This window comes from Saccoglossus kowalevskii, chromosome 6 (genome assembly GCF_978046115.1).
Source record: "Saccoglossus kowalevskii chromosome 6, keSacKowa6.1, whole genome shotgun sequence".
Classification (NCBI taxonomy): Eukaryota; Metazoa; Hemichordata; class Enteropneusta; family Harrimaniidae; genus Saccoglossus; species Saccoglossus kowalevskii.
In genome coordinates this window covers 33,767,435-33,795,425 of record NC_140646.1, presented here as the reverse complement: position 1 = coordinate 33,795,425, position 27,991 = coordinate 33,767,435, and the positions used below count along the sequence as shown (strand labels likewise).

The 27,991-nt window shown below is 33.0% G+C and overlaps 2 protein-coding genes across 2 annotated transcripts; one reads left to right on the top strand and one right to left on the bottom strand.

Moving 5' to 3' along the window:
* Positions 1–2: 2 nt before the first annotated feature.
* On the top strand, positions 3–3,214 carry LOC100371771 (dolichyl-diphosphooligosaccharide--protein glycosyltransferase subunit DAD1-like). The gene is made up of 3 exons (XM_002735031.4): positions 3–301; positions 2,518–2,664; positions 3,063–3,214. Exons 1-2 carry the CDS (start codon positions 91–93, stop codon positions 2,646–2,648), a joined length of 342 nt encoding a protein of 113 aa, XP_002735077.1. The 5' UTR covers positions 3–90; the 3' UTR covers positions 2,649–2,664; positions 3,063–3,214.
* On the bottom strand, positions 3,131–27,973 carry LOC100372522 (uncharacterized). Its single transcript, XM_002735036.4, has 14 exons — positions 27,089–27,973; positions 26,123–26,215; positions 21,080–21,244; positions 19,438–19,590; positions 17,960–18,000; positions 16,495–16,627; positions 12,773–12,906; positions 12,198–12,308; positions 11,785–12,008; positions 11,535–11,638; positions 10,815–10,946; positions 8,708–9,018; positions 7,977–8,132; positions 3,131–6,990 (listed from the first exon to the last, which is right to left on the bottom strand). The coding sequence occupies exons 1-14, from the start codon at positions 27,677–27,679 to the stop codon at positions 6,747–6,749; spliced, it is 2,592 nt and encodes an 863-aa protein (XP_002735082.1). The 5' UTR covers positions 27,680–27,973; the 3' UTR covers positions 3,131–6,746.
* Positions 27,974–27,991: the final 18 nt, after the last annotated feature.

The window sequence follows — 27,991 nt, the reverse complement described above, 5'->3', positions numbered from 1 at the left end:
ATGAACTCCCATAATCCATTTCAACTTCCTCTCTGGGCGACCATTTTGGCCACATCACTAGTGTGTTGGAAAACGGAAAAAAATATCACGATGTCGGCGAACATTTTCACCGTTTTAGCAAAATTCCACGATGAATATCAGAAAAACACACCACAGAGGTTGAAGATAGTGGATGCCTATCTTTCGTACATCGTGTTAACTGGCGTATTTCAGTTCTTCTATTGTGCTCTCGTCGGCACCTTTCCATTCAACTCGTTCTTATCAGGCTTCATTTCTTGTGTGGGCTCATTTGTTTTAGCAGGTATGTATTCATAGTTCGGGTGTTCATTATCGAATGATTTAGCGGTTGTTTCGTCGTCGTATGCATCACCATAAGTTGTGTGGTATTATAGTGAAGAACTCAATGTTTGTGTTTGAAGATCGAATGCGGAAGTAAACCCCATCAAAATGTGCCCACCTGTTCAGAACAGCTGGATCGCGGCGTGTACCGTTTGCGACTCTATAGTGTTTTTGTTTTAAAGAATAAATCTAATGATAAAACGAACATTTTTTTACCGGTTATGATACAATGCAGATTTATTACTTAGTTCAGAATTAATAGAAAAAAAATGTCCAGCTTACAGAGTTGGACATGACTGCCACCAGTATAGCTGTGGAATTATAGCCCTATGTTGCCGACCGCAGTATTTACGTGACTGACTCTGGCCGGCCCATAGGGCTATGGAGCCTTGTGCGACTGAATACCGGTTAAAATCCACTTGCCAAATTTGGTCGTCGCGAAAATCACATTTTAAGACCTTCGAAAGTACTCACTATGTTTATTTACTTCCAAACAATGACCAGAACCTATTTGCGCTGTGAAATGATGAAGGTGGTCATAAAAAATTGACTTTATTTACCGTACTCAGAGTCGCAAAAAAATAACAAGGCGAAAGACGCCATTTTATATTCCAGAGTTCATAGCAAATTACGTGAGACCTATAATTTTGTACCACGTGACCGAAATCAGTAGATAAATTGCATTTATGCAACTAGTTTCTATTATTAAACAAAAATCATACAATTATAAATACTGTATGTGATTGCTTTCTTGGAGCAATGAGAATAACCGGTTATGGGAAGAGTGAGTTTTATTCTTCCACCACTGTATCACATGACCGACAAACGAGATTACATTTATTCTGCGCTAGGGAGTGCGGGATGTCAATGGCTGCCATTTTCTCGTAATTTGCTTATTTTCCGCGTTAATTGTTTGAAAATATCACAAATTATTGCTTATTTATAAACACAAATTGCAAACAAAAGTTTGTATGTTATTCATCCAGCGATCAATTCACAATAAAGGTACGTCACATCATCGTAATCGAAAGCAAAAGCGATTTAATTTACGTATGCCAGATTTCTGTTTTTAAACGGTGATAGATCCCGTAGTTCTATGTTCGACGTACAACAACAAAATTAAAAAGAAGACGTCCAAATGAAATTGTTAGGGCGAATACCACCAGTATTGACCACGGATTATTTCATACTATATAAAGTTGCATTTCAAGCAATGGTAAAAGTTGCCCATACCTCTTTGTATAGTTATTTGTAGTGACATGTACAATTACATTGGGAGGCTGGGGGGGGGGGGGTTCAGGTTAGAGGTGGTGGCCTTGAGGAACTCAAATGAGTCAAAAGGTTGTGTATTAAAATATTCCAGAGTCAGTTTGAGACTTTCTTGTAGTGTACATATTAGTATATATTCACACAGGGACATAAATCATTGCGTCAAACAACTGGATCAACCTCGGAAATATAAAGTGCCTAGCAGGGTGTGTAAATAACCAGCTAAAATTCTTTGTAGAGAAGGCGTCAATAGTGTATTTTATCGTTAGTTCGAGTTTCTTTGATTCTGTACACCACCTGTATGAATAATGATTTACTTTGTTCGATGCACAACATTTTGTAGAAAACCATTTCGTTGAAAGTTGAATATATAGTTATTTAAGTATCGGAATACCAATAAATGTGGTATAAATTAAGGGAGATTTTGCATGTAAATGCCATTTGTGATTTTGGGAGTACTGTACAGGCAGGAAAAATAATTTTTTTAGCAGGTCATGGTTACACCTGATTCACACTTAATTTACCTTGGAAAGATGTGGTGATCTTGAATGTTGATCACTGGCCACTATATTGTAGTACAAATTGACATCATTTTACCATGCATTTATTGTATTAATTAAAATTAGGAAATCCACTGCAAATAAAAGTTGGTGGTTTGTTGTTGATGTTAAAGATGTGTAATGAGTTGTGCATGATTATATCTCTATGCTTGAGGAGTGCAGCTTTTGACATAAAAAATCCTTTGTTACAGAGAATGTCTGCATTATTCTTCGGATACCAAAGAACTAAGGTCACCTAAGGGGCTAGTTTTGTATTGTGGTACGCAAACTCATATTGCAAATGACTGCTTAATTAACTCCGAAGTGAATACAACTTTTCATTTTACAGTGTAATTATCTTTTCTTGCAGTATGTTTGAGAGTACAAGTGAATCCAGCCAACAAGTCGCAGTTTTATAACATCTCACCAGAACGTGCCTTCAGTGATTTTATTTTTGCCAGTGTGATACTTCATCTGGTGGTTATGAACTTTATTGGTTGAAGGGTGATAACAGCGAGTATGTATCATTCTGTTTTAATCATCTACAGCATGAACTTAATAAAAGCCATGGTTTTTATTTTGTAGAAAATATTATAGAAAATTTAATGTAATTGTGAACCAAAACACTATGCCACATTTGCCCACCATGAGGGAGGTTCATACCCATTTTTGTTGAAATCTGTTTGTGTATTGCCGAGAAAACTGTTAAAGCATGTGAACTATATGCAAATTGCATTTTACTCGCCATGACCAATGTTATGTGAATATCCAGTTGATCATGAAAAAATAATATCGAAACAAAACGCGATGCCTCAGTAGTCCACAAAGTGTGAGGTCAATGTTGTGTGAATGTCTAACTGACCATATTGACTAATAATCTCAAAAATATTTTGAAATCTTGTTTATATTTTTCAGGAGATGAAAATGGACTATTAAAGTTAACTGATGCAGATAAACAGAAAAGAAAGAAAAACTCAACACACTTGTTTTTAAATATATCTCAATTCAGAAATGTATTTGAAATTTTATAATACAGAATGTTGCACAAATAAAATAAATTGAAATAACGCCATTAAATCTTGCACTTGTACATGTACCTACAGGACCCAAATAAGATGGTATTTGCTATATTAGAAGCACAAGTGCTTGCTAAAAAGTTAGCATCAACAACTGAGTTGGTGCAAGGAACATATGCATCCCAAATGAAAGATATTTTTGATTAATCTATTTACAGAACTTTAGTTTCACTCTTAGATTATTCATATTTGCTTTGTGGTCTTAGGACTATTATGTCACATATCTGATGGTATGAATTCATGCACATTAGAAATACTATTTGATAGAATTGGCAAATTCAAACGTGCAATCAATGCAATATTGGAATACACTGAAAAAAGCATTGAAAATTGAACTTCTAGTACAGACACTCGAGGGTAGAGCCTATCTTTGTACGTCGTGCTTCTTTTTTTAAATGCTGAAATGATTTGTTTTCATATTTGTACATCAGGTAAAAAGAAATTTGATTCTTCCATCCACACCATACATCGCCCTCTAGTGTCAACCCCTCGTCACCTGTCATTCACACCATCAATCTTTACATACCTATCTGAACGCAAGTAAACCTTTATGAATTTCAGATTATAACCAAAAATCAAAATAAGTTTATTTGGCTTTTGTGTGCCTATATAAAAGAAACGCTTCTGACAGCGCAAATATAGTATTACTGCACATGCACACGCTCTATTAGTTGCACATGTGCTTACAAAAACAACAGGCCTGTCAAAATAAGTCATTTTTAATGACGCAGAAAACAATACATGTAACTGTTCGTCAACATGCACGTCTAAATAGAGGAAATGTGTTTAGACAACAATTGACTAGTCTCCAGTTTTCTACTTAAAACGTATATATTGTACCAATGACAAATTGTAAAAGTGTCATCATATAAACCCTCTAAAATATACATTGCCAATCTTGCCCCCCCCCCCAATCACTGCCTAGTTGGTCACCAAACAAATCTTGAAAGTAAATATAAACGCAGTATACATCATAGGTGACTGATCCCAGGAAATTACAATCATAATTATATTTTTTATTAAATTACGTTGCCTATTGAAGCAAAGGTTTTTTGCTAAACAATATTATACACACTTTTTTGGAAAAGAAATTAATATCATGTAACAGAAAGAACTGTAATTTGTTTCTACACAAAATGCATGGCTACAAGTTTTTTAACAAATGCAATAATTGAATTTGAAGAAACCATTGACAATAAAAAATTCTCAAGAACCCACTTTTACAATAGTGAAAAAACTTGTAAGAATGTATTGTTATATATATCATAAGCATTAGATAAAAACAAGATAGGTATTGTATGACTTGTGGAGAATTAATTTCATGTCAATGTCCGACTCCATGTTACAAACTTAATCATTTAATACAGAATGCAGTAAACCATACATATTTCAATTCATAATACTGTGGAATACTTTATTTTCGCTGAAAAGGCTTTTGGGGCGTTTTGCTTGGAATTTATTTTCACTGATTTTTGATGAGATTATAAAAAATGTAAAATATAGGAAAAAATGTATATTCGCTGTATTTTATTTTTACGGAATCATCCCTTCAGCGAAAATAAATTCCAAGCAAAAATAAAGTATTCTACAATATAATTTGACATACTCATGAGGGTTTGAAAGTACTAGTCAAGATAACAGTCATGCGAGACTATAAAAATAGGAAAAATACTCGCAATGTTTGATCAAGTTCTTTTAATGTAATATTTTTGAGTGCTTTTTATCCCACCTTGTTGCTGTCAAAATAGGAATCTTTTATGAACTTGGAAGTCTGCAAGTTAAGCCCCATACCAAGCAGCTGGTAATCAACTATCAAAACAAATTAACTGCTATACCAAAATGCCTTTCTATAGCCTGCTGAAGAGGTGAACAAATGTATCGGGGTACTTCACAGTTCATGTATATATATGGATACGACTTTTTTAGGAAGAAAAACAAACATTTTTAAAACTAATAAAGACAAATATTTACAACTTGTTTGATATTAACTGTGGAAAACGATCTAACTCTGGCCAGACATAATGTCATGCTATACCTCAGCTAATTTTTGTCGCAATTTTGTACACACCGGTAATTTCTGAAATTGTCTCTGATCACAGCTGTTTACAAAGCAAAACATGTGATACTGTGTGAAATGGATTCATGGAAGAAAGCGATCTTGTACTAACCCTTTATGTGCCATAGATTTGGTGCATCATTTTTATGAATTTTTTTATTTTTTTTGGATCAATTCTATGTACCAGTAGATACAATTTTCTATTAAATTCAGATCTTGATCAAAATTTTTAAAAAATAAAATGTTGGTATTATTTTGTGACTTTGACTTTCAGAGTTAAGAAAGTATAATTTTCAAAATTGTATAAAATTGTAACTTGTGAGAGAAGTATTATTCTAAAAATTGTTTTAAGTCTGACAGAGAAAAACAGGCTAGCTGTCAAGCGTCAATCTTGCGACTTTGGGAAGCAAGTGTACTTTGGGAAGCAAGTGTACTGACCCCTTTTTATTTTTGTTTCCTTTGTTAAAAACTACTGGAAAATAATGTTGATATAATATAATAGCAATAACTCGGTCAAAATTGCACAATTCACCCATATATAACTCAATGCAATAACTCAATGGTATACCCACCTTCAGCGAATGGTTATTGCTTAAGTTTCTTTCAAGACCATAACTAAACATTTTGGTACAAATATTTCTACATTTCTTTTTTGATTTTGGAGTAATGAACTAAATCCCCTAATAACCCTGACAGGTCTTAATAATATTTCATGAAACAAAAGTTCGAAAAACAAACAAACCAATTACGTGGTATGATTTTGTGAAAGGGTTAAAATCACTCAAAAAACTACAAAGTGGCCTATAGGGGGCGCCATATATAGTCCGTGTTGACACACACACAGATACTATACTAGTATCATAAAAAGTAAACATGCAACATGTAATATGTTTAATAATTTCTTGATGTACAACATGAGGTCGTTAAAAGGTGGAGATTGTCACGGCCGTGTACATTCAAATGCGATTAAATTTTGTGTAAATATATAACACATTGACTTAAATGTGTATATGTAGCCAGGTGTAGTATAGGACCCACTTTAAATACACACAATCATAATGGCTACCGTCCTTTTGCCTTCTTGCAGTAGATGGCACAAATTTTTCGTTTTGAAGGCGATTTAACATAATTTAATTGAAGCAGGCTTGTTACATTAACTACAGCAATGCAAGCTTTACATTTAAAACAGAAAATACAATAAAACAATGTCAGTTGCAGTCAGTTTCAATATACAGACTTTCTCTATCATAATAGAGAAATATGCTACTGGTGTCATTCGTCTGTCATAAAAACTAGATTCAAGTACACGTGCTGCGTTGATATGAATAGATAAGATTAGTTTTCCTTGATTGTGCTTCAAGCAATCATCTTGGAAGAAAAATAGAAATATTCTCACATATTTTTTTTAATTTATAACTGTACACATTTGTGTACTGTCACAACACAATTATTCATAGTTTGTTAATATTATTCATCATGAGGGTGAGTAACATTTTGGCTGTTCAGTCGACGCTGGGCCGCTTCCAACGCTAAGGCACGTTTTCTGTCTCTGCTAGAACTGCCTTCATTCAGGTTTGGTTTCACATCTTCATTTGAGGTGTTTGTTGGCTCAGTGTGATCGACTTCTTGTTTAAACGGATGATGATTATGATTTTTTTTTTCACCAGCGTCTTTGCTGGCCACATCTCTTTCTTCTTTGGCAATAAATCTCCTGAAAAAAAATGTTTTAAGATTTAAAATTTTCATCTGATATTAAAAGTAATCATCGATGACTTGTTTGAACACATTATAACACTGCATTCTTGTTTATCAGCAGCAGGTCATCATAGTTGTTACAGCGAGAGCCAATCTTTTCTCGAAGACGCACCAGAACAGGAAGACAGTAGAAGGCAACATTTTTTCTTTGCTAGTGTGGGGGAAAGTTGGTTTATAATGAGGGGGAAAACAGAGGTGTTAATCAATAAAACCATTGTCTGTTCTTGTTTGTGATTGGTCCTGGCAACGTTTTAGCGATTGTGACGTAGTTTCGTCTTTGAGAATACAGGAACTAAGTAGTAATTACGAGGCATTTACACTACACAACAAATGAAAAATGTCATAAAATTTTTAAAAAGTCAAGATTCACACTTAATTATACAACAGAGTCCACATCGTGTTATTTCAATCTGTATCACTGATTTTGTGACATATTGACAAATGTAGGCAGAAGTGGTCAAAGTTCAAGGTCAATGTTTATAACCTCTCACCACTTTTGTAACTATCACAAAATTGTCAAAACCTGCTTCATGTCAGAATGTCAGCAAAATAAGTAAAATAACAGATTTTTAAATTTTGTGAAAACAAGCAAAACTAGTTTTTGCAAATAATTATAGTGCCTTTGGTATTTTAGAAATCATACAAAGTCACTGAGATAAAGCTATAAAGTGAAGATTTGATACTGTAACTTTAAGTAACATGTAAGGACAGAATGAAAAAAAAAAATGGCCGCCAACGAGTTATTTAAAAACCAAAATAACAAGCACCTACGGACACACTGAACTTCAATTAATAGTCCCTGAACTTGGACTTTGTATGAAAGGGTACTACTGGACATATTCAGGCAAAAACAAAGCTGGTTAAGTTTACGGTAGAAGACATTTTTGTCAGACTTTTGGATATCAATGACCTGGTAATTTGATTACATTTGCTTTAACTTACCTCCTAGCTTGATAAAGAAGAGTTTTTTTTCTGTCTGCAAATATAGATTCTCTTTCAACTGGTGATTTACTAAACCGACTACTCACAGCCTCTACACCACCAATAGAAGAACTAGTCACATCGTCTGATGCAGTGGCTCCTTCGCTCACACTACCACTGAAAAGAAGAAAACACATCAACAATAGATAACACAATAACATTATATTCAAACAGGAATTCTTTACGACCAGTTTATTTATGAATGAATTACGAGTCAAAAAAATTTAACTTTTACTAAATTCTGATCCAAAACAGCTGCCATGACATAAAAAAAAATCCTCAGATTTCACTACCGTAAAGCAAGATTTGTGATATTTTAGTTGAATTACATAACAATTGGCAGATGCTTATGAAATTCAAACTGGTAACTAAATACAGAAGAGATGAACATGTGATTCTCTATGATATTATAACATGAGGGGAGATAGTGAAAAAACTGTGCAAATTTTTGTTTTTCTTTCATTCACTTTTCAGTTTGATTTTGTTTTCAGGATGATAATTTTTTGATTTGCTTTCCCCTGTCTGTTTTTTTTTTTTAGAAGATACTTTTTATTTCTGCAATTCTTTTAGAAATGTTTTCTGTTTAAATCTACCACCCTGAGTTTCCAATGGTAAACCCCTAAATGCAATAGTTGAGGTGAGTTGGTCATCATGGCACATGGAACGAAACTTTTTACCCAGCATGTACTTACCTACTATCACACTGACTATATTCTTCAATTTTTTCTACATCTGTACGAGTGGATGTTGCCATTGAAGTAGTTGGGGGGTTTACTTCACTGAATAAAGACATATTTGATGTACCATTTGGCTCTGGGGGTTGTTCTTCAGATGGGGGTGGCGGGGGTGGTGATGATGGTGTTGCCGATGGTGACGCTGGCGGTGATGGTGTTGCTGATGGTGACGATGGCGGTGATGGTGTTGCCGATGGTGATGAAGGCGGTGATGGTGTTGTCGATGGTGATGGTGGCGGTGGTGCTCCGTCAGCTGTGAAGTCACCAGTCTGGAGGGAAAAATATACAAAATCAGAACACATAGATAATATGAGAAGGAAGCAACAAAAAAATTGAATTTGCTGTATATGACTGACAAAAACACTTCACCGTATGAAAGGCTTCATAGATGAATGTCAACAGGCAAGGCAAGTACAATGTCTATAATCATTGACCATAATGACAACTACATTCATACAGAGTAATATATCAACAATCTTATATGGAATGCACTATATTATTCAACCTTTATGAACTGAGAACACTGCATGTATTAATGTATATTCTCCTGCTCTATCTCCTCTATCGAGTTTTAAGTATACACAACAGCATTTGACAATGCATATGCTCATTTCTTAGAAAAAACATAGTTGAACTCTGGTGACCTTGCCCTTTGTTATATAATATAATTCCCTTTATCATAGTTTGATTCAATATAAATATGCATTGTCATAATTAATTTTGAATACAAACAAGTTTTGGGGTAGAATCAACAGTGCGGAATCAGTCTACCAAAAGTCCTTAAAAGATGTAAATATCTTACAAAAACATTGGTGCCTTATTTGTTTAATTATTTTAAAGGACATAATTTCCAGCTTTATTCAAAGTAATTCAGATATTTTAGTATAAAAACAAATATCTCATTGCAAAAAAAAAGTGCTGCATTTAGATGTGAATAGATTCATAAAACATGCAAGGTAACAGAAAATTTTAGCTGGCTTTAGTCCAAGTATTTTGTACAGGTGTCTGTCAAAAATTAATGATTCACTGAGACAAATATGAACTGCCTCATTGTGTGACTACTGTATTATATGAAAAGTAAAAAAAAAACACCCTTTATGAATAGCTATCATGTTGCAAGCTCTGCTTTGTATGCAAATCAACTTAAATAGTTAGTTGGTGTCCAGTGGAGGGAGAAGTCAACAGTACTGTTGTCTCCTGAGAATCTACATCTTCAAACACTGCAATCTTTGAAGTGCGTTTTTAAACTAGTATTATAAAAACTCTATCATTCTGTTCTAATAGCTGAAACATATTCCTGTGAGTTTTCATTTGTCGAATGAACTGTTTGTCAAATACAGAATACATATATTTTAGAATAATTTTCTTTTTAAAATGTGGATGAAATGTTTTGCTTTTAATGTATTTTTTATGTATTGTTTTTGATTTGATAACTTTGAACTAAACAGATTTTCTATTAGCTTCAGATCTTGATCAAAGTTAGGCACCCAGTTCATAGGAGTGCTTATATTGATTTTCTGACATCTTGTTTTCTGTAAAGATTTTATTGGTAGGTTTGCAAATGTGTATCAGACTGTGCAATCTCTCCATGAGTTGGTTTTGAAACCCAGTATGGGATTCTGAGATACATTACCAAGGATATTATTACAAGATACAACATACAACATACAACAATGCATATTTCCACTGAGATCAGTGACCTTTGATGTGTATCACCAGTGATCAGTCAAGTAGAAACAGTCAAAATATTTTATCAGATTTTCTCAATTTTTGCATGATATTTTCATACAGGACATCTGTTGTTCAAACTCAGGGAAGACTTTATACTGATGAATAAGGTGACCAAGTTTGATAAAGTTTGGAATAGAATTAGTAAAGTTATTATGCACACAATAACAATTATTAACGACGACAACGACGACAACAACAACGACAATGCCGGACAAAATTTTTCCCTTAATATACCTTTCCCTTCCATCTTTGATGGTACGGGCAAGGTAATTACTCTCCTCCCACTTTACAGTCCTCTACAAAGCAACATGTTGGTCGTCTTGACAACGCTTACCGGTATAGGGGGTACCTCTACTCTTCCTTCTAGAATGTTATCCACCGTCAGTTCAACAGATCTCGTAATTCTGATATCATTTTGAATGACATTGATTGGAACATGTGGGAACATTGTATGTACTTGGTGAACCTAAAATGAAATTGAATCATTTACATTATTAATTTTAAATTACCATATTTGAAATGCATCTTCAATAGAGTACTCAATAAATTAAAAATTACATGTGGTGTATGTTGCATTATTATAATACAACTTATTTTAACCAGAGACACACCTATTATTTATGTAAATGCACACCTAAAATACAATATCAAAATATTATGGATTATCTAGGAATTGAAACCAAAGTTGTACTATTTTTCAATGTCACAAAAATGATTGAATACATTGATGTGTCAAACTTGAACACTACAGCATAAATTTTGGTTTCTACTATTACCGTATTACCGCATGAACTCCTTAAAAATTAGTTTTGAGAGATCAGAGTGAATTTGGTGTACTTGGTGTACTTGAAAACATTTTTAGCGCAAATTTGAACTCTAGACAAAATGATATTTACTTATAAAGGGTAGTGGTTGTTGTCGTGTTTGCTATGGGTCCCACATCAATGTATACATTGCATGTAAAATACACTAGTTTACACATAATTCAAACACACTCTGCGTAACAACTACCGCTCTTTAAACTGGAAAGTATACGAATTGCTGAAATACTGACCATATTATCTAACTGCGAATTAACGACTCTCATCTGTGGTCCCAACATTTGGGTATGGGTAACCTGCACAGAAAAACTAGGCATCCAGCTGGCAATCCTAGAACCTGAAATGCAAGGCAGATTTATTCAAAAAGTTGAATAGTTATATTATGTATAGTCGTCCTCAGACTGTGGCCACCTACCACTCCTCCCCTACATGTAAAATAACAAACACTATAGATGAACATCAATTTGAGGTTTGGTCACTTACCGTCAAAATGGAAAATATGATTTCTTCGGTTCATTCGACGACCTCTTAGCAGGACAGGTTGTCGATTACCGACAATAACCCTAGGACGTGGTGCTGGCGGTCTGACAGTGGGTCTTTCTACCTCATCATCCGAGTCTGGCAGCGAACCTCCAGGGAACACGTTTAATGACGTACGACATGTGGGACATGACGTGTCATGTTCTAACCAGGATCTCAGACAAGAACTAGAAATATTAACGAGAAGTTAAACTGAAATAGAAATATGTTGGGCTAATATTAAGAAAGACAGACTTCCACTACAGGGGAAGTGAAGAATTTGACAGCAATGATAAAGATTACAGTGCAAGCCGTTATATTGTATAATAAACCATTACAATGCACACTGCATTTTTCTACCTAGGAATGAAACTTACTTGTGGAAAAGATGACCACATGGAAGTTTTCTGGCAGAGGCCATTCTGTCCCAGCAAATAGCACAGTCATCGTCATTGGCGGCAAGCTCTTCGGCACTGGCAGGGGAGAATCTACAGGAATGTCAACATTTAGTTAGTAACGTTAGAAATGAGATGATCCATCAAGCATATATTTGCTCTATTAGTGGTACATGCACTCACAAAAATGATTCTATGGCCAAATAGCTTCATTTGATTTATGTACATAACATCAATAGAAAAAACAAACACTTGCATAGCTGACACTAACTATGAAAATTAAAATTAAAATCATACATATAATGTAGCTGTATATTCATCAACAAAATTTGCATAATACTACTGACCATATATAGCAACACCTGTCTTAACACTGAACCATGTGAGATTTGCTAATATATATATGACCTCTATAAACTGAATACCTCTATAAAGGCAACACTATTCTCAGTCCTTTGGTGTTTTGTTTAGACATATTTCACCATATTAGTTTTTTGCCATTCAGTAGAAACAGCTGCCTAGAGCAGTGGGTGAGTATACATTTCTATTCTACCTACCTGGCTTCCATGTTACTGACAACTCGTCTGTAATTCCGATGTTTTTTAATTCTCCGCTGTATTTCATTGTAGAGGAAACGTAACTGCATACATATAACTAGACTGGCCATGCTCAGGAATATATTCGCCCACAACTGAAAATACAACCATTGTTAACATCCAGTATTTTCAATATAATCTATTTGATTTGACCATAAAATAGGGTCTATGATTCAACATGGATAATGGGAGTTTCTCCCAGGGGCAACACATTCTGTATTTCACAATACAAATGCACCTTATTTTGCTTTAAAAACAAGCAGCCTCTTGGCTGAGATAGCTTCGCTGTTAACAATGCACATTTCAATTAAAGAAGTGAAGATATCATTAGAAAATCTGAGAGAGGTCTATCTGAGGTACCGGTACCTACATGTATAACATCAAAGCATTCAGATTTGCGGTTTTTAACAAGAAGTCGAAAAATTACTTTTTACTAAAAATGACAAAATATATATGATATCATCATGAAATGAACAAATCTGAGAGAAGTCTACCCAAGGTACATATACACCAAGTATCAAAGCAATCAGGCTTGTAGTTTTCAAGAAGAAGTCGAAAAAGTAAAAAGTTGACATGGACGCTGACGGACAATCACTCATATGATGAGCTCAGCTCGACAAAGTCGGCAGCGGAGCTAAAACGTTGACACGGACAACGGAGAACAAACACTCATATGAGAACGGCAAAGTCGACAGCGGAGCTAAAAAGGCTTGCAAGATGCATGGAAAAATAATAATAATTGATTTCATGCAAATGTCATCTGTGTTGATTTTTTTTGGTGCTGCAATGCATAAAACAGTGAAAATTTGGCACACGTTTGTATTGTTAAAATATTTCAAATTTAATTGGTGGGCAAGTTAAAAATAAAATATAGAGATAAGGGACACCACCAAATGAATTTGCTAATACCAAAATATTACAGATAATATAGTGGTGCTAACAGTAGAAAACTTAACCACTCAAGAAGAAGAGATTCAAATAGTGAGTAGTGGATGCGAGAAATCACATTTCAAATATAAATGAAGAACATGACACGTGTATTGATCATGAATTCAAAATTATATAATTTTGCTTATATTTTTACTTATATAAGCATATTTTCACTCTGCTATAAATACTGTAAAAACATTTATTTTCAATATTTTTGCTCTTTTTTATGTATTTTCCTAAAATGTCTTTGTTAGTTTTGGACCAAATACATGTAGATGTAATTTCCAATTATTTAAATTTTTGAAACAAATATGTACCGGTAGATTTATTTTACAGCGGAAGATGACAAAAGTTGTCAGAGGGTTAAAAAACTGTTCACTGATACAAACTTTTATTATTTTTCAGAGAAATATTCTATATAATAAATATTAGATTAATATTAAATCAACCAAAAAAATTTTTGCATAGTATTTAAAGTGGATTAACTGGATTAAATTATTTTACAATAACCCCTCCAGCTGTGTGATGAACCGAGGTCTAAGCACTGGTTATTTTGATATAAGAAGGGGAGTTAGACAGGGTGACCCAGTTTCGCCCGCCCTCTTTATTTTGTCACTTGAATTAGTTTTGAATTCACTGCGATGTGATGACTCTATTCATGGAATTCACATTCAGGGCAAGGGGGTTAAGTATTCTGCATTTGCTGACGATCTAACCTGCTTTCTCTCGGACAAACTTTCTTGCATTAATTTGTTCTCCCTTCTTAACAAGTTTCAGACATATTCAGGGTTACACGTAAATTATGACAAAACAGAGGCAATGTGGCTTGGGTGCTGGAGGTCTCGTACGGATAAACCATTTGGGGTTCTCTGGCCATCAACTCCAATCAAAATTGTTGGTATATATTTTTCTTACAGGTACGAGAGTGCCTATCTATTAAATATGGAAGCTCCAATTGACTCTCTTAATAAATGTTTGTATCTTTGGTCCTCGCGTAGTCTGAGTCTTATTGGCAAAATTCAAATTATTAAATCACTGGTTATTCCAAAATTTCTCTATATATTTAATCTCATAATTGTCAAAATGGCTGATAATAAACTTCATAAATTTATTTGGAAAGGCCCAGACAGAATTGCACGTAACACTTTGATTGGAGATGTTGGCCGGGGAGGTCTAAATATGCTGGACATTTTTGCTCTTTATCACGCTTTCAGAGTTAAATGGGTTCAGCGCTTTCTAAATCCAAAAATTAATCATCACTGGAAACTTTTTTTATTACACTATCTGCTTCCCCTTGGTGGTTCCTTAATTTTTAGATGTAATTATAAAATTGAGCTATTACCTGTTACTCTACCCCCTTTCTATCACAGTCTATTGTGCAGTTGGTGGAAATTACATTGCCAGCAACCAGTTCAAACAGTTGCTAACAATATAATTTGGAATAACGCCAACATTCTCATTGATAACAAGAGTGTGTGTTATCTAGATTTCATTTTAAAGGGCATTGTCTATATCTCGGACCTTTATATTTCAAATGGAAAAATAAAAAATTGGACACAACTACAAGAAATTGGGTTTACTCCTAGACAATATCTCCTTTGACACGGCATAATTTCCGCTATACCACCAGAATGGAGAGGCTGTACTCCCTTTTTTGTTAGACCAGAATTGCCTATTGGTTTGTACATTAACAACATATTTTGTCCATTGAATATGGTAACACGTAAAGTAATACGGAATGCTCTTTCATCTCTTTATTTTATTCCACCAAAATGTAAAACTTATTTTCAGCAGTTGTTTCAATTAAATAAAATTAAGTGGGAAATTATTTTCAAGTTACCATTCAGAGTTACCATTGAAACAAAACTCCAAGAATTCCAGTGGAAACTAAATCATAATGTTTTATTTACGAATACTATGCTTCACCGTATGAGACCTCCTCTCGTCACCTCTAGCCTTTGTTCTTTTTGTCATAATAGCGATGAAACTCTAACACATTTATTCGTTACATGCAACTATGTTACTGTCCTTTGGACATCAATATGTAATAGATGGGGTGAATTTTTAAATACCCCAGACACTTTGACAGATATTCAAATTTTACTGGGCGATGATCAGTTCTCAAGTTTATTGAATCATATTATTATTATAACTAAACACATTATTTATTCCTGTAAATTAAATGGCACTTCACCTTCATTTCGTCTGGTAGAAAAAAAAGTAATGGAAACAAAAGAAATGGAATATTGTATATGTAGTAAAAATAGCACAATCGAATTGTTTCAGGTGAAGTGGGGTAATTTTACCTAATGTTGGTTTGTGCATCTTTCAATTTTCAATCCACAATTTTTTTCAATACAATTGGAGTTACATGGTAATCTGTCTTCATTTTTGTTGGTTTTGTTTCGTTTTCGTTTTGTTTATTACTGTATTTACTGTATTTATTAAAGTCCTGTAATTGTTTTTGTTATGGGTAATAAAAAAAATATTAAAAAAAAAGTGAAGGAAGCATTTGAGACCTAAGTGACCTTAACAATGCACGCTAAAACCCAAGGGGATCATGGGTAGACACATATTTGTAAACAACAACACACTATGGTCGTCTGCTGCATAGACAGATGGCAACTCCTACGCTTACAGTGAATTCAGGTGATTTTAACTATCCAGTAAAAAACGAAACAAACAAACAAACAATATCAACTCTAATAACATTCAAATCAGCTTATATGAAACCATATTTCATTTTAACGTACCAACATATGCAAATGATGACACATGTCAACGCACAATGCAGACAGCTCCATACTGAGTTCAGCATAGTAATTATACATGCCACGATTTTCCCATAGACCGTCATGGTTCAAATCATACAAATGCATTGCGTATCTGAAAAAAAATATGAAGTACAATAATTATTACATTATATTACTTTTTCAAGGATGGACTTTATAGCTAACACACTATTGACACAGGAATTTCTTGGAAAATGCCGAAATTCTTTCTGGCAACATGTACAGTTCAGAACTTTGAAGAAAACAACCAGAGGTACTCAAACTATTTTTCAATTCCAATGAACCACTTTTTTGGTGCCAACAGACACAATCTTCAGTTTACTCAAAATTTGTTGCTGATTTTGTCCCAATTTTTTTAAGGAAAGTGTAGACTATTTTGTGAATTTGTGATGAAAAGAGGGAACTGATGGTGAAAAAGTTGTAAGAGCCGTAAACTACATTTAGTTTCACATTTGGGCTCAAAAGCCACAATGAAAACATTGATTTAAAGATTATTCTCATTTGCACAGGTTATCAGTACTAGCTCACACAGCAATGGTTTACCATGATGTCAGCAATATTAAAAGAAAAATTCCCCAATTATGGTCAACGCTACAGGAATTTTACTTAACATCACATTGGTTTTATGCAGTCCAAATATAATCATGGAAACAAAAATAATAATGGCATTTGTATTCAGATGTTTTTTTAGTTTTTTAGCAATATGGCTAATGTAGCAGTATTTCAGTCTAATTCTATTTAAGCCTAAGCCTATTTCTTCTGTTCTGCTATGAATCTTATGATTTAAATTAAAGCAATAATAATAATAATAATAATAATAATAATAATAATAATAATAATGTAGAATTTTGATATTTAGCTATGCAGCATATATTTATTTTCTCACTTAACTGCTAATTAATCAAAAGTGTCATAGCTTTTTCTTTTTTTTCTTGATATTAAAGTACACAGAAACCCAACACAGTAAATATTCAATATATTAATTTGATGAAATAACCTCACAAAAGCAATTGGCAACACAACAATGTGCACAGTCAGGATTAGTCTGTATCACGATAGAACCTCAACATGTATATACATGTACCACAATCAAAGAAAAACAAATGAGACTAGAACTAAATATAAAATAAAATGAAATGAAATAAAATAAAATGTCAATTCTCAATGAAACTCAATTTAAGCTTTTCATTATATTTTGATCTACTCCTATATAGTTCACCCAACTATACTGAGCCAGTAGTAATGCCAATACTGGAGGTCAAATGTCAATACAAAGTTGTTCATTATGTTTATTAACAGCTAAAAATACACTAATAATTAATTAATCAGTTGATTCTTTTATTAAGTGAAAGAAAAAAAAATAATACGCTGTAATGAACATTAAACTGTAGTACACCCTGTTTGAAATGTAAAGGTCTTGTCATACCTTAAAATCACATGGAGTGTTTTCAGCGTAAGTAAAATGCACTGCAACGAAGAAAAGAAAACACAGAGTGAAGAATATGAATAATTGGAAACAAGTACATGTATACTACAAATAAATTATACATTTATTCAATTGGATTTACACCCAGAATCACTAACACTATACGTATTTATCATAATAGATATGGTTTAATTTTGCTTATTTTGCTGACTGGAAAATGCGCTAAATTAAAACCTAGTGAATATGTCAAATTTAGCATAGAACACATTATCTAAACCCACTGAAAACCCCTGAAATGGTGTAATTAGCGAAATTTAAACCAAGCGAATATTAGTCATTTTACAGTAGTTGTTAAATATAATGTAACTGATTGGATTGGACGGAGGCATGATTTTAGACTCTGTATTGCTTAATTCTCTAAAATAAAAAATAAAATAAAAAATAGGAAGCAGATTAAAGCTCTCATCACAAGTGTGCTCATCCGGAAGTCGAGTTTATACATGTACACCATCAGGAATGACGTTAATAATGAACTAAAGATAAGGTCACCTGTTGTCAGTTTGTTATTAACGTCATTATTACCATCACCTGAGATGGCACGAATATAATTACACAACGTAAATCAGTAGATTCAAGGCATGTATGAACTAAAATTCAACCACCATATGTTTCAACATGTAATTGAAACAAAGACAATAGACTGGGCTTAAAATAGTGTACTGAACTCAATCTGTGTCATGACCTACATATAAAGCAGAGTAGCAACCATCAGTTAATATGGCTTATCCAAAACTATAATGTTAGATAGTTGTATCATAGTATTATCATTACCTATATAACTTATTCTAATTTAATTTGATTGTAATTGATGAATGATTCAAAAATAATTTTTATTTAATTTTGATTCCAAAATAAAATCTCATAATTTAATATAACATGTATATTCCAGGATTGAACATGAACACTGGGTCAAAAGCAATGAAATATGTAAATTAGTTGGCAAAGATGCAATAATAAACTGAACATTCAGAGTTACAGGCTGTTTCCACTCCCTTGAGAGTTTATCACGGATATCAATTCAAGATGGCTTCAGTGGCACTGAGCAACTTCAATAAAGTTAAATACTAATTTTCGTAGATTTAATTGTATGACATTAGTGGTTGATCAGATCATGTCATTTTACTAAAAAACTTTATGAAGTCATTGAGAAAGTTATGCACAACTAAGGCTTAGAGGGAACACTGGTGACTACTGTAGAATACTTTATTTTCGCTTGGAATTTATTTTCGCTGAAGGAATGATTCCGTGAAAATAAAATCCAGCGAATATACTTTTTTTCCTATATTTCACATTAAACTCATCAAAAATCAGTGAAAATAAATTCCATACAAAACGCCCAAAAAGCCTTTTCAGCAAAAATAATTCCAGCGAAAATAAAGTATTCCACAGTATGTTAAATCAACTGCTGAAAAACATACCTCGGCAGTCATGAAAGCAAAGATGTGAAGGCCAAGTTGAAATCCGATGGCAACACTGACACCCATCAGTCCTGTACATGTAAGTAGTATGAAACATAACAACGATAAAACTCTTGCGTGGGTCCATCTTGGGGTTGTTGGTGAGAACGATAACTGGAAATCAATTACAAAAAATGTATAGCAAAAATGAAGAATAAGATTTTAAGTTTAATTTTTCTAAAAGCAAATTCATGTTATGCAATTTTATACATTAAAAGTACATCTCTGTTTTGCAGCACTTCAAAGTATTTGATTAAACAGAACTACATGTAAAAACTATTTTCAATATAATAGCTATAAATCCTCTAGTTGGGTGCATCACTTAATAATAAAAAGAAATACTCGGTGGTTTGAAGCAAACATATATTCATGTTTTGCAACTACTTAAACACTGTTTGTGATGGATTGACCGCCAACAGCTTTGTAACAATCAACATAAAATGCCTACAACACTGCACTGTTTTACTTTAGATACAGAATATTAAATTTCTTCTACTTGCTATATCAAAGTACGTAATTGACATCATACTGCGTAATGACTGAAACTCTATCTGATAATACATTATGTCTTTTCTTTCATTCTATGGCAACAAATGCGTCAGATGGTTGTTTATTAACGTAGTTTAGTTGTTGTTACACCAGATTCATGATAAGTAAAGCCAAGTTCAAATCCCAAATAATATTGAACACCAAAAGGTAGGGGTGGACCTCATACTTTGAGAGAGTATGTCACAGACAAAGGGGAGGTCAAACCTTGTGATCAAGATGTACATGTAGTCTCAAACATGGAATATGTTTCTTATGGCAAAATTCACAATATGTGCATAATCAATTACTCATAAAAATGTCAGAAAATTTTCGCCTGGAACAAAAAACATTACTTTAAAAAACATATGTTTGATAGAACTTGCAACGACCAAATTACTTTGAAGAGAGAAAAAAAAAAAGAGTAATCAACACCTCTCAGATTGTAATCATATTGCGTAAGTCTTCAGAAATAGCCACAAGATATGACAAACACTTTGCGCATACGAGTAACAACATACTTCTGTTACCATTGTCAATTGGAATTTAATATTGTAATATTTTTCTGATGGTTAAATCACTGAAAGTTAATCCAATAAAAACACATAGTTTACCTATCATTTACATGGCTGTGCAAAACATAGAAATAAAGTTACATATAAACACAGCGGTTTTCAAAAATTAATTGGAATCCAAAATAAAAGTAGTCTGGCATTCTACAGTAATCATACTGTGAAATGTTTTAATTTCACAAGACAAATTTATTTTTCTGAGGTACTGTAAAATACTTTATTTTTGCTTGGATTAATTTTCGCTATTTTCAGTGAAGGAATGATTCAGTGAAAATAAAATTCAGCAAATATACATTTTTTCCTATATTTTACATTCAACTCATCAAAAATCAGTGAAAATAAATTCCATACAAAGCATCAAAAATGTCTTTTCAGTGAAAATTAATTCCAGCTAAAATAAATTATTTTACAGTACTTGACAGGCAGTCACAGTGACTTTTGCAAACTATGAAATATCGGTAGCAAACTTTTCTACTAGCGAAAATAGTATGGTTTACAGTACTTACGTATTCAAATCTGTCTTTACTCATCTGAGCCAGTAGATGTAGAAAACCCAAGATGGAGAACCAGGTGGACCAGACAAATATCTCTTCCATTGTTTGCACGTTCATAACACCAAAAATGAAGATAAATTTGTGGAACACAAAGTTCCAGAATCTGTCCTTTAGATGCTGTATAGATAGAATTAGAATTACACAATAAAAACTGTCAGGATCCCCAGAACTGCAAATTGTCTAATTTTCGCTGCTATAAATTCTTGGGATATAATAATTTGACTGATAGTGGCTGTAATTCTCTGTCTTGAAGATCCCAATAGGTTTTTTTACAAAAGTAAAGGAGTTTATAGTATTGCAGGGCTTGAAGATGGCCACAAAGGCCTCCACCTTCATAACAATCAGATATTTCATTTACAATATACCGGGGTAATTATAATGTTGACTTCAGAGAAAGAAGGCAGAAAAACTGTGAAATTAAGTCTGTTACCCGGGTATGTATTTTTCTCTCTATCAAATGCATATATTATTTTATATATTGTTTTCTATCTGTAATTATAACTTAATTGTAACTATTGTCGTTATAAACAATTTCTCTATACAGAATATTTTTTTTTCTTCAAAATCTAGCCCTTTTGAGTTGCTAATGGTCAACTTCTAAGGCAACTCATGACTAGAATTGGTGACCTAAAACATCGAAGTTCAAGTTTTGACAGTTATACATAATTATTTTGCAAAAGACGACAGAAATAAACTGGCATTTAAAGTGATATAAAGAACTATTAAAAGCAGACTAGACTAATTTCTAGATCAGTGTACAGTCTGAAAGCAGCATGTAGTGTTTGAAATCTGATAATATATACTAGTATTTTATAATCGAATTTGAATAGTTTGAAGCAACAACACACACAGTTAGTTTTTTGGACCAAATTGGTTACAGGTCTTTTTCAAAATGTAATAAAATATACAAAATTCTAGGAAGGGTGTCCTTTGGCACCATTCAAAGAAATACAACAAAAGTCATTCTGACCCCCTTAAGTGAAAGTTACTGGGACTCCCTAGGACCTCAGTGAAAATCACTGACACCCAACATGTACGTGTATGACCCCCAGTGACATTAAATGGGTTCTTAGAAAGTCCCAGTAACTCATAAAGATCCAAAGTAGAATGTTCATTGTTAAAAATGTTGGTTTGCCTAACACTTGAAATTTGCAAACATTTGTCTTTTGTAAAATTAAACAGTTTACATTAATTTTATAAAACAAGTACAGACAAAAAAAATCAAATCAATATTCACTACAAAATGTCAAATTTACACAATAAAATGTTAGCCAAACATAAGATACATCAGGGGTTCCACAAATGCATTTAAGAGCAGGCCATCATCCTGTAACAACAGCCCAAAAAATAAATAAAAAGGCTCTTGGCAGTGCAAAGGGGGATGGTTGGGGGACCAGAAAATAGACAGCCAATTTGGGCTTGTGGCCGGCATTGTCGGTTGGGAGGGGGGGAGATTGTTGAGAGACCAGAAAGTAGACGGCCAATTTGGGCTTTGAGCAGCCCGCTCTTAACGAAACACCTGCATACATGCAACATCATATGTAGTCAATGGATCAGTTTGGTTAATCATGAAATTATCATTAACACCACAAGTAAATATATAATATTAGAACATATTCTATTAATTAAATAATTAGAATTAGTGTTAATATAACAAAAAGTGTTTGTATATACATGTATATAAATATAAATTAATTGCACACAAGTTTGATGCTTATAAATTTTATTTGTACATCTTATTACATACCTTTTTTTTCATTTACATTGATTACTCTTAAATGATAATGATATATATTATTGTATGTTTTAGGATCAAATAAAAAAAAAAAAAAAAAAAAAAAAAAAAGATTTTCCAAACTCTTATGAAATTAGAAAATCCATACAATGCCTTTACTACCTATGATTATTTTTTACATGTCTTTACATGCCGTTTTTAAGATTTCTTTGGCAATAGTTATTAACTTTATAATATAATTGAGCAAGTTGTCAAAATATTTACATCATTTTATGATAATCATATAATTGAGAAAGCAGTCAGAATATTCACATAGTTTACACAAGCAAAAATACCGAGTACAGTGTATGATTTCTTAGGCATTTGCAACAAAATAAAAAAAATTATCTAAGCATAAAATATTGGGTTTTAAAAAAATTACAATAATAATATTCATTAATTAATTTACCATGTGTATAACTGTCATAAATATATTATGCAAATACATTTATAGTGTAAAAGCTAAATGGGTCGTAATCGATTTTATTATAGCTGTCATGCTCGCATTGACACTCAATTACCACACACGAAACATACACAAAAGGATACGAAACTAGAAATACAATCGTTTGAATGTGTTCAGGTTATTTAATGGTCAGTGACAAGTTCTCTTTAAGAAAGACATTTTTACCTAAATGGCATAGTACAACTGTAAATCGTTTTAATTTCACAAAAGAAATTTCTGCAAGTTTCACAATTTTGTAATTCCAAGTGAAGATTTCACTTTTAAAAAGTCAGTAATTTCAATTTTAATACAGTATAAAACAATATACACAATGGTGCCCAGTGATTCCCTGGTGCAATCCCAGGGATTGACAGCTCCCCTTTTAAATGCCATGTTGAAGACCTATACTAAACAACTTTATGGACTATACTGTCTGTGTTTTAAGTAGACTTTTGTTTTCCATTGAAATTAAAATTACTAAAAATTTACTTGTTCCATGTTTACGGTAATTAATTAATAATTTGGGAAATGTACGAAGCTTTTAAATTAAGTTTACAAAACAGATAATAATGTCTTGTTAGTGTGCTTCTAATTCCAACATCCACCTCAATGGTTTCAGAAGCAATAATCTCAGTAGGCTGATTAAAATTTACTAGAGGGCTTTTTGACATTCATTAAAATGTAATCCCCCCCCCCCTCCCACAGCTAGCTCACTCAGTCAACATAGACTACCAGGAAGAAAAAACAACCTGTTGGAAGCTCTTATGGCTTTAATACATATACGAGTATATCATGCACCCAATTTTGTTATAAACATGTACGAAGGAATTGTGACTAGGGTAGGGGTTTTCACAACATAATTTTAAATTTGCTGCAGTAAAACACTGGAATTCACTTCCAGAATCCCTCAAAAATATCAAAAACAGAAACAAATTTGAATATGAAATGAAATATTATTTGCTTTGTTAAATTCCTTGATTACTTCCCACTTCTCTGCATTTTTCTCTTTTCTTCTGCATATAAATTCGTAGTACCAGTGAGTAGTTCATTTATATTATCATTATACATAATATTTTCTTCATGTTTATATCTAAATCTTATAGATCACTTCATTTTGTAAATAGTAATTTTCCTTTGTTTTACTATTACTTTGTCAATTTTTACTTGACAGTCTGGACCATAGGACATAAGGACTTTTTTCATGGTCCACACCAGAATTATAACCATTGTATTTTTTTTAAGTTCTGTAAATATGGTCATTCTGGTGAAATAAATAAATATTAAATAATAGTAATACTAACAAAGCAAATACATGTTGCTCTGTAGAACACAGTATTGCAGGACAAATATTAAGTAATATACAGAAAAGTGAGTTGTATTTTTTTTATTTGTTTCTATCATCACCTTTGAAAGGGTTCACAAGTCGTCTCAAATAAAAATGCAAGAGACCAGTAATAAAACGTTATAAAAGAAATTTAAATGGAATGTTGGCAGACAATTGGACATTCATGATTTAGTAATCGGGAATACATGTCTTCTTAGCGAGAATATTGTTTTTGATAAGCATAAATCAGGAAAAAAAAACTGTTATCTTGATTAAAATGTATTAACATTTAATGTATGCATTGACCCTGACAGACAAAACAAAATATATTGTTTGGCCGTGTGGACACAGCCAGTTTCCATGGCATCAATAGCATAACAGTTTCTGTTCCTATTAGAGCAACAAATGATGGTTATAGTTATTTTTAACAATGTGCAAGCCTTTCTGTTTTAAATGTTTTTGTGACCGGCGACAGTTCCAGACATTGAATGTCACTGTTGCCTCCCCTGACATGCTTAAAATTCAAAAGTAATGTGGATAGTATTTTGGGAATGTTTAAATAATTGTTTTCGATGTTACATCTTCATAAAACCATAAAGATAAGTTTTTATCATAAGATAAAACCCTGTTTGACAATGAACATAGAAGTATTCATTGATTAAATAATGAAAAACTAATTACCACATGTACAAATCTCAATTTATTTAAATTATTTTAGATTATGATATGAACCTGCTGTATGTTGGATATTCCCATTACAGTCTATAATAAAGTACTGAATTGAACTGAATAATGTGAATGCATCCCAGATACATTATAGATAATTTTAAAAAATGGTGTTTTCAGTATTTTCAAACAAATACCGCTATATGATTGCAACAAGAATATTTGTATTCACAAAATTCTTAAAACATGTTTCAAAGTAATTCACATTGCTTCTTTAACAGTTTTGACTAAAAAAAATAAGCAGATTATAGTTTACAGTTTATACACCAGCAGTAAATCAGTGCCTGATTTGTGTTAACCAAGAAAAGACAATTAGTCAATGAAACAGAATTAACCACAAAACAAACAGACTCATTAATTCTGAATAATTAATTATTAATTAGCAAAAACATTGATAATATGAGGGTACTGAAGGACAAGCTCAACACACCAGCATGGTGACCAGCACTTATAACAAATTACTCATAGATGACAAAATAATATATTAGACTGTTTTATAGTTGAACTGCGAAGCGAATTTACTAATAAAACACACAATTCAGCTTAGAGAAGTGTAGTCATAATTGCCTGTATTTTATTGTCGTGACTAATTTTCTTACTGAATTAATGGAATTAAAACAATGTATAGGAACACACAATGAACTATGCCACATTAAATTAAATTAAATACAATACAATACAGGAAATTGATTTAAAAATTATTAATACATGTATATAGTTTCTTACCTGTCTCTCACTGACTCTTAACTGTCCAAACACTACATGTTGTATTAGCTTGGCCAATAATATAAGGCAACAATATGCCATGTTGATGATTGACTGAAATAAAAAACAAAAATATTGTATACAAGTATGGATTGAGTTAGCTGTGGGTTTGCAGATTATGAAGGATCCTGTTATGTGATTGGGGGCTTTATGATGGGCCTACCACATAATAGAATCCTAAAGCTATAACTAACAGCTAAGCTTAGCCAAGCATTTTAATACAAGAGCATAGAAATATAGAAATAAGCTGTAAACCATTTTTTCGATTTTACAAGAGAGAAATGTTCAGTGAAAATAGAGCAAAATGTTGTTAGCAGTGAATATTTCACTGAGGCCAGAAAAAACACTGAATCACAGCAACTTTCACAAAATGAAAAATTCCTAGATAGGAAAAATTAACCAGTTTACAGTACATTGCAGTGTTAGATTTATCATGATACATGTACTCAATATCAGAAAACATTTACTGTGGAATACTTTATTTTCGCTGGATTCAATTTTCGCTGAAAAGGCTTTTTGGGCGTTTTGCTTGGAATTTATTTTCACTGATTTTTGATGAGTTTAATGTGAAATATAGGAAAAAAAGTATATTCGCTGGATTTTATTTTCACGGAATCATCCCTTCAGCGAAAATAGCGAAAATTAATTCCAAGCGAAAATAAAGTATTCTACAGTATCTAGTTTTCTAGTCATCATTTAATGCAACAAATGTTGGGAGAGAAAGAAAAAAAAAAAACACTCCTGGATAGCGGATGTCATAAAAACATTCAAAACTTGATAAAAGTAAACAAATTCAATTGAGGACTCTTCACAGAGTGGATATAACCCACAATAAAGTGGACATTATTTGGTAATCACCTATTCAGCCAACTTTGATAGATTATACCACGTACTGTAAATGACTATAACAGTATAAAAGATACCTACCCATACACACCACGCTTCGTCCATCATAACATCAATCATTTGAGCCAAATGGCTTCTTGGTTCCAATTCAACAACAACCTCGCCAACATCAATCTCGACAGCGACATCTTCATCAGTCTCGTCTTTTATTTCATTGTCATCATTTCCATCACTATCTGTTTCCCCATTTACAACATCCCACTGTGCGACAAACTGTTTTATAATTTGCTCAGTTGTCGGACCTGTTAACTCATTCTGTTCATCCCATTGTACATCATTAACGCCACTACTACGATCACCACCGACACCGCCACCGTCGTCGTCGGATTTATTTATAAAATTTGATGCATCAAATCTATATTCACCAACCAACCCTTCCTCGTCAATGCTCGATTTTTCATTCGCGGTGTTTACCACTTCGTTTATATCCAACTGTGTCCTTTTTTCTGCGTCCGCAATAATATTTTGTAATGCTTCGTTCACTCTTCGGTCCAAAACGACTTGGTGGGAATACCACAATGATAAAGAAACCATGAGAACGCTGATTAATGAATAGGTCCGTAAACTTGGCAACGGCATACGGCCAAACATTACATCGTTTACGACGGGCATTCTGGCTAAATATCCTAACTGGTGAAATGACGTAACCCCGATTCACCACCAACAACAGCGAGCGTGTTTTGGGTTGTTGTCCAAGGTGCAAGGGTTGTTTCCGGGTATAACCAGACAATTCTCTGCCGTGGCCTAAATATTTTTGGGTGATCAAGCTTAATAGTAATCCAAATACCGACGAGTATGTAGCTTTGTAGATTGTCACGAAATATGGACGAATTATCTAGATGACGTGTTACAAATTGCTCATCTCCCCCACGCCAATCCCACAGTGGGTCAACAAACTCAATAACGTTATTTTTAGTTATGGCA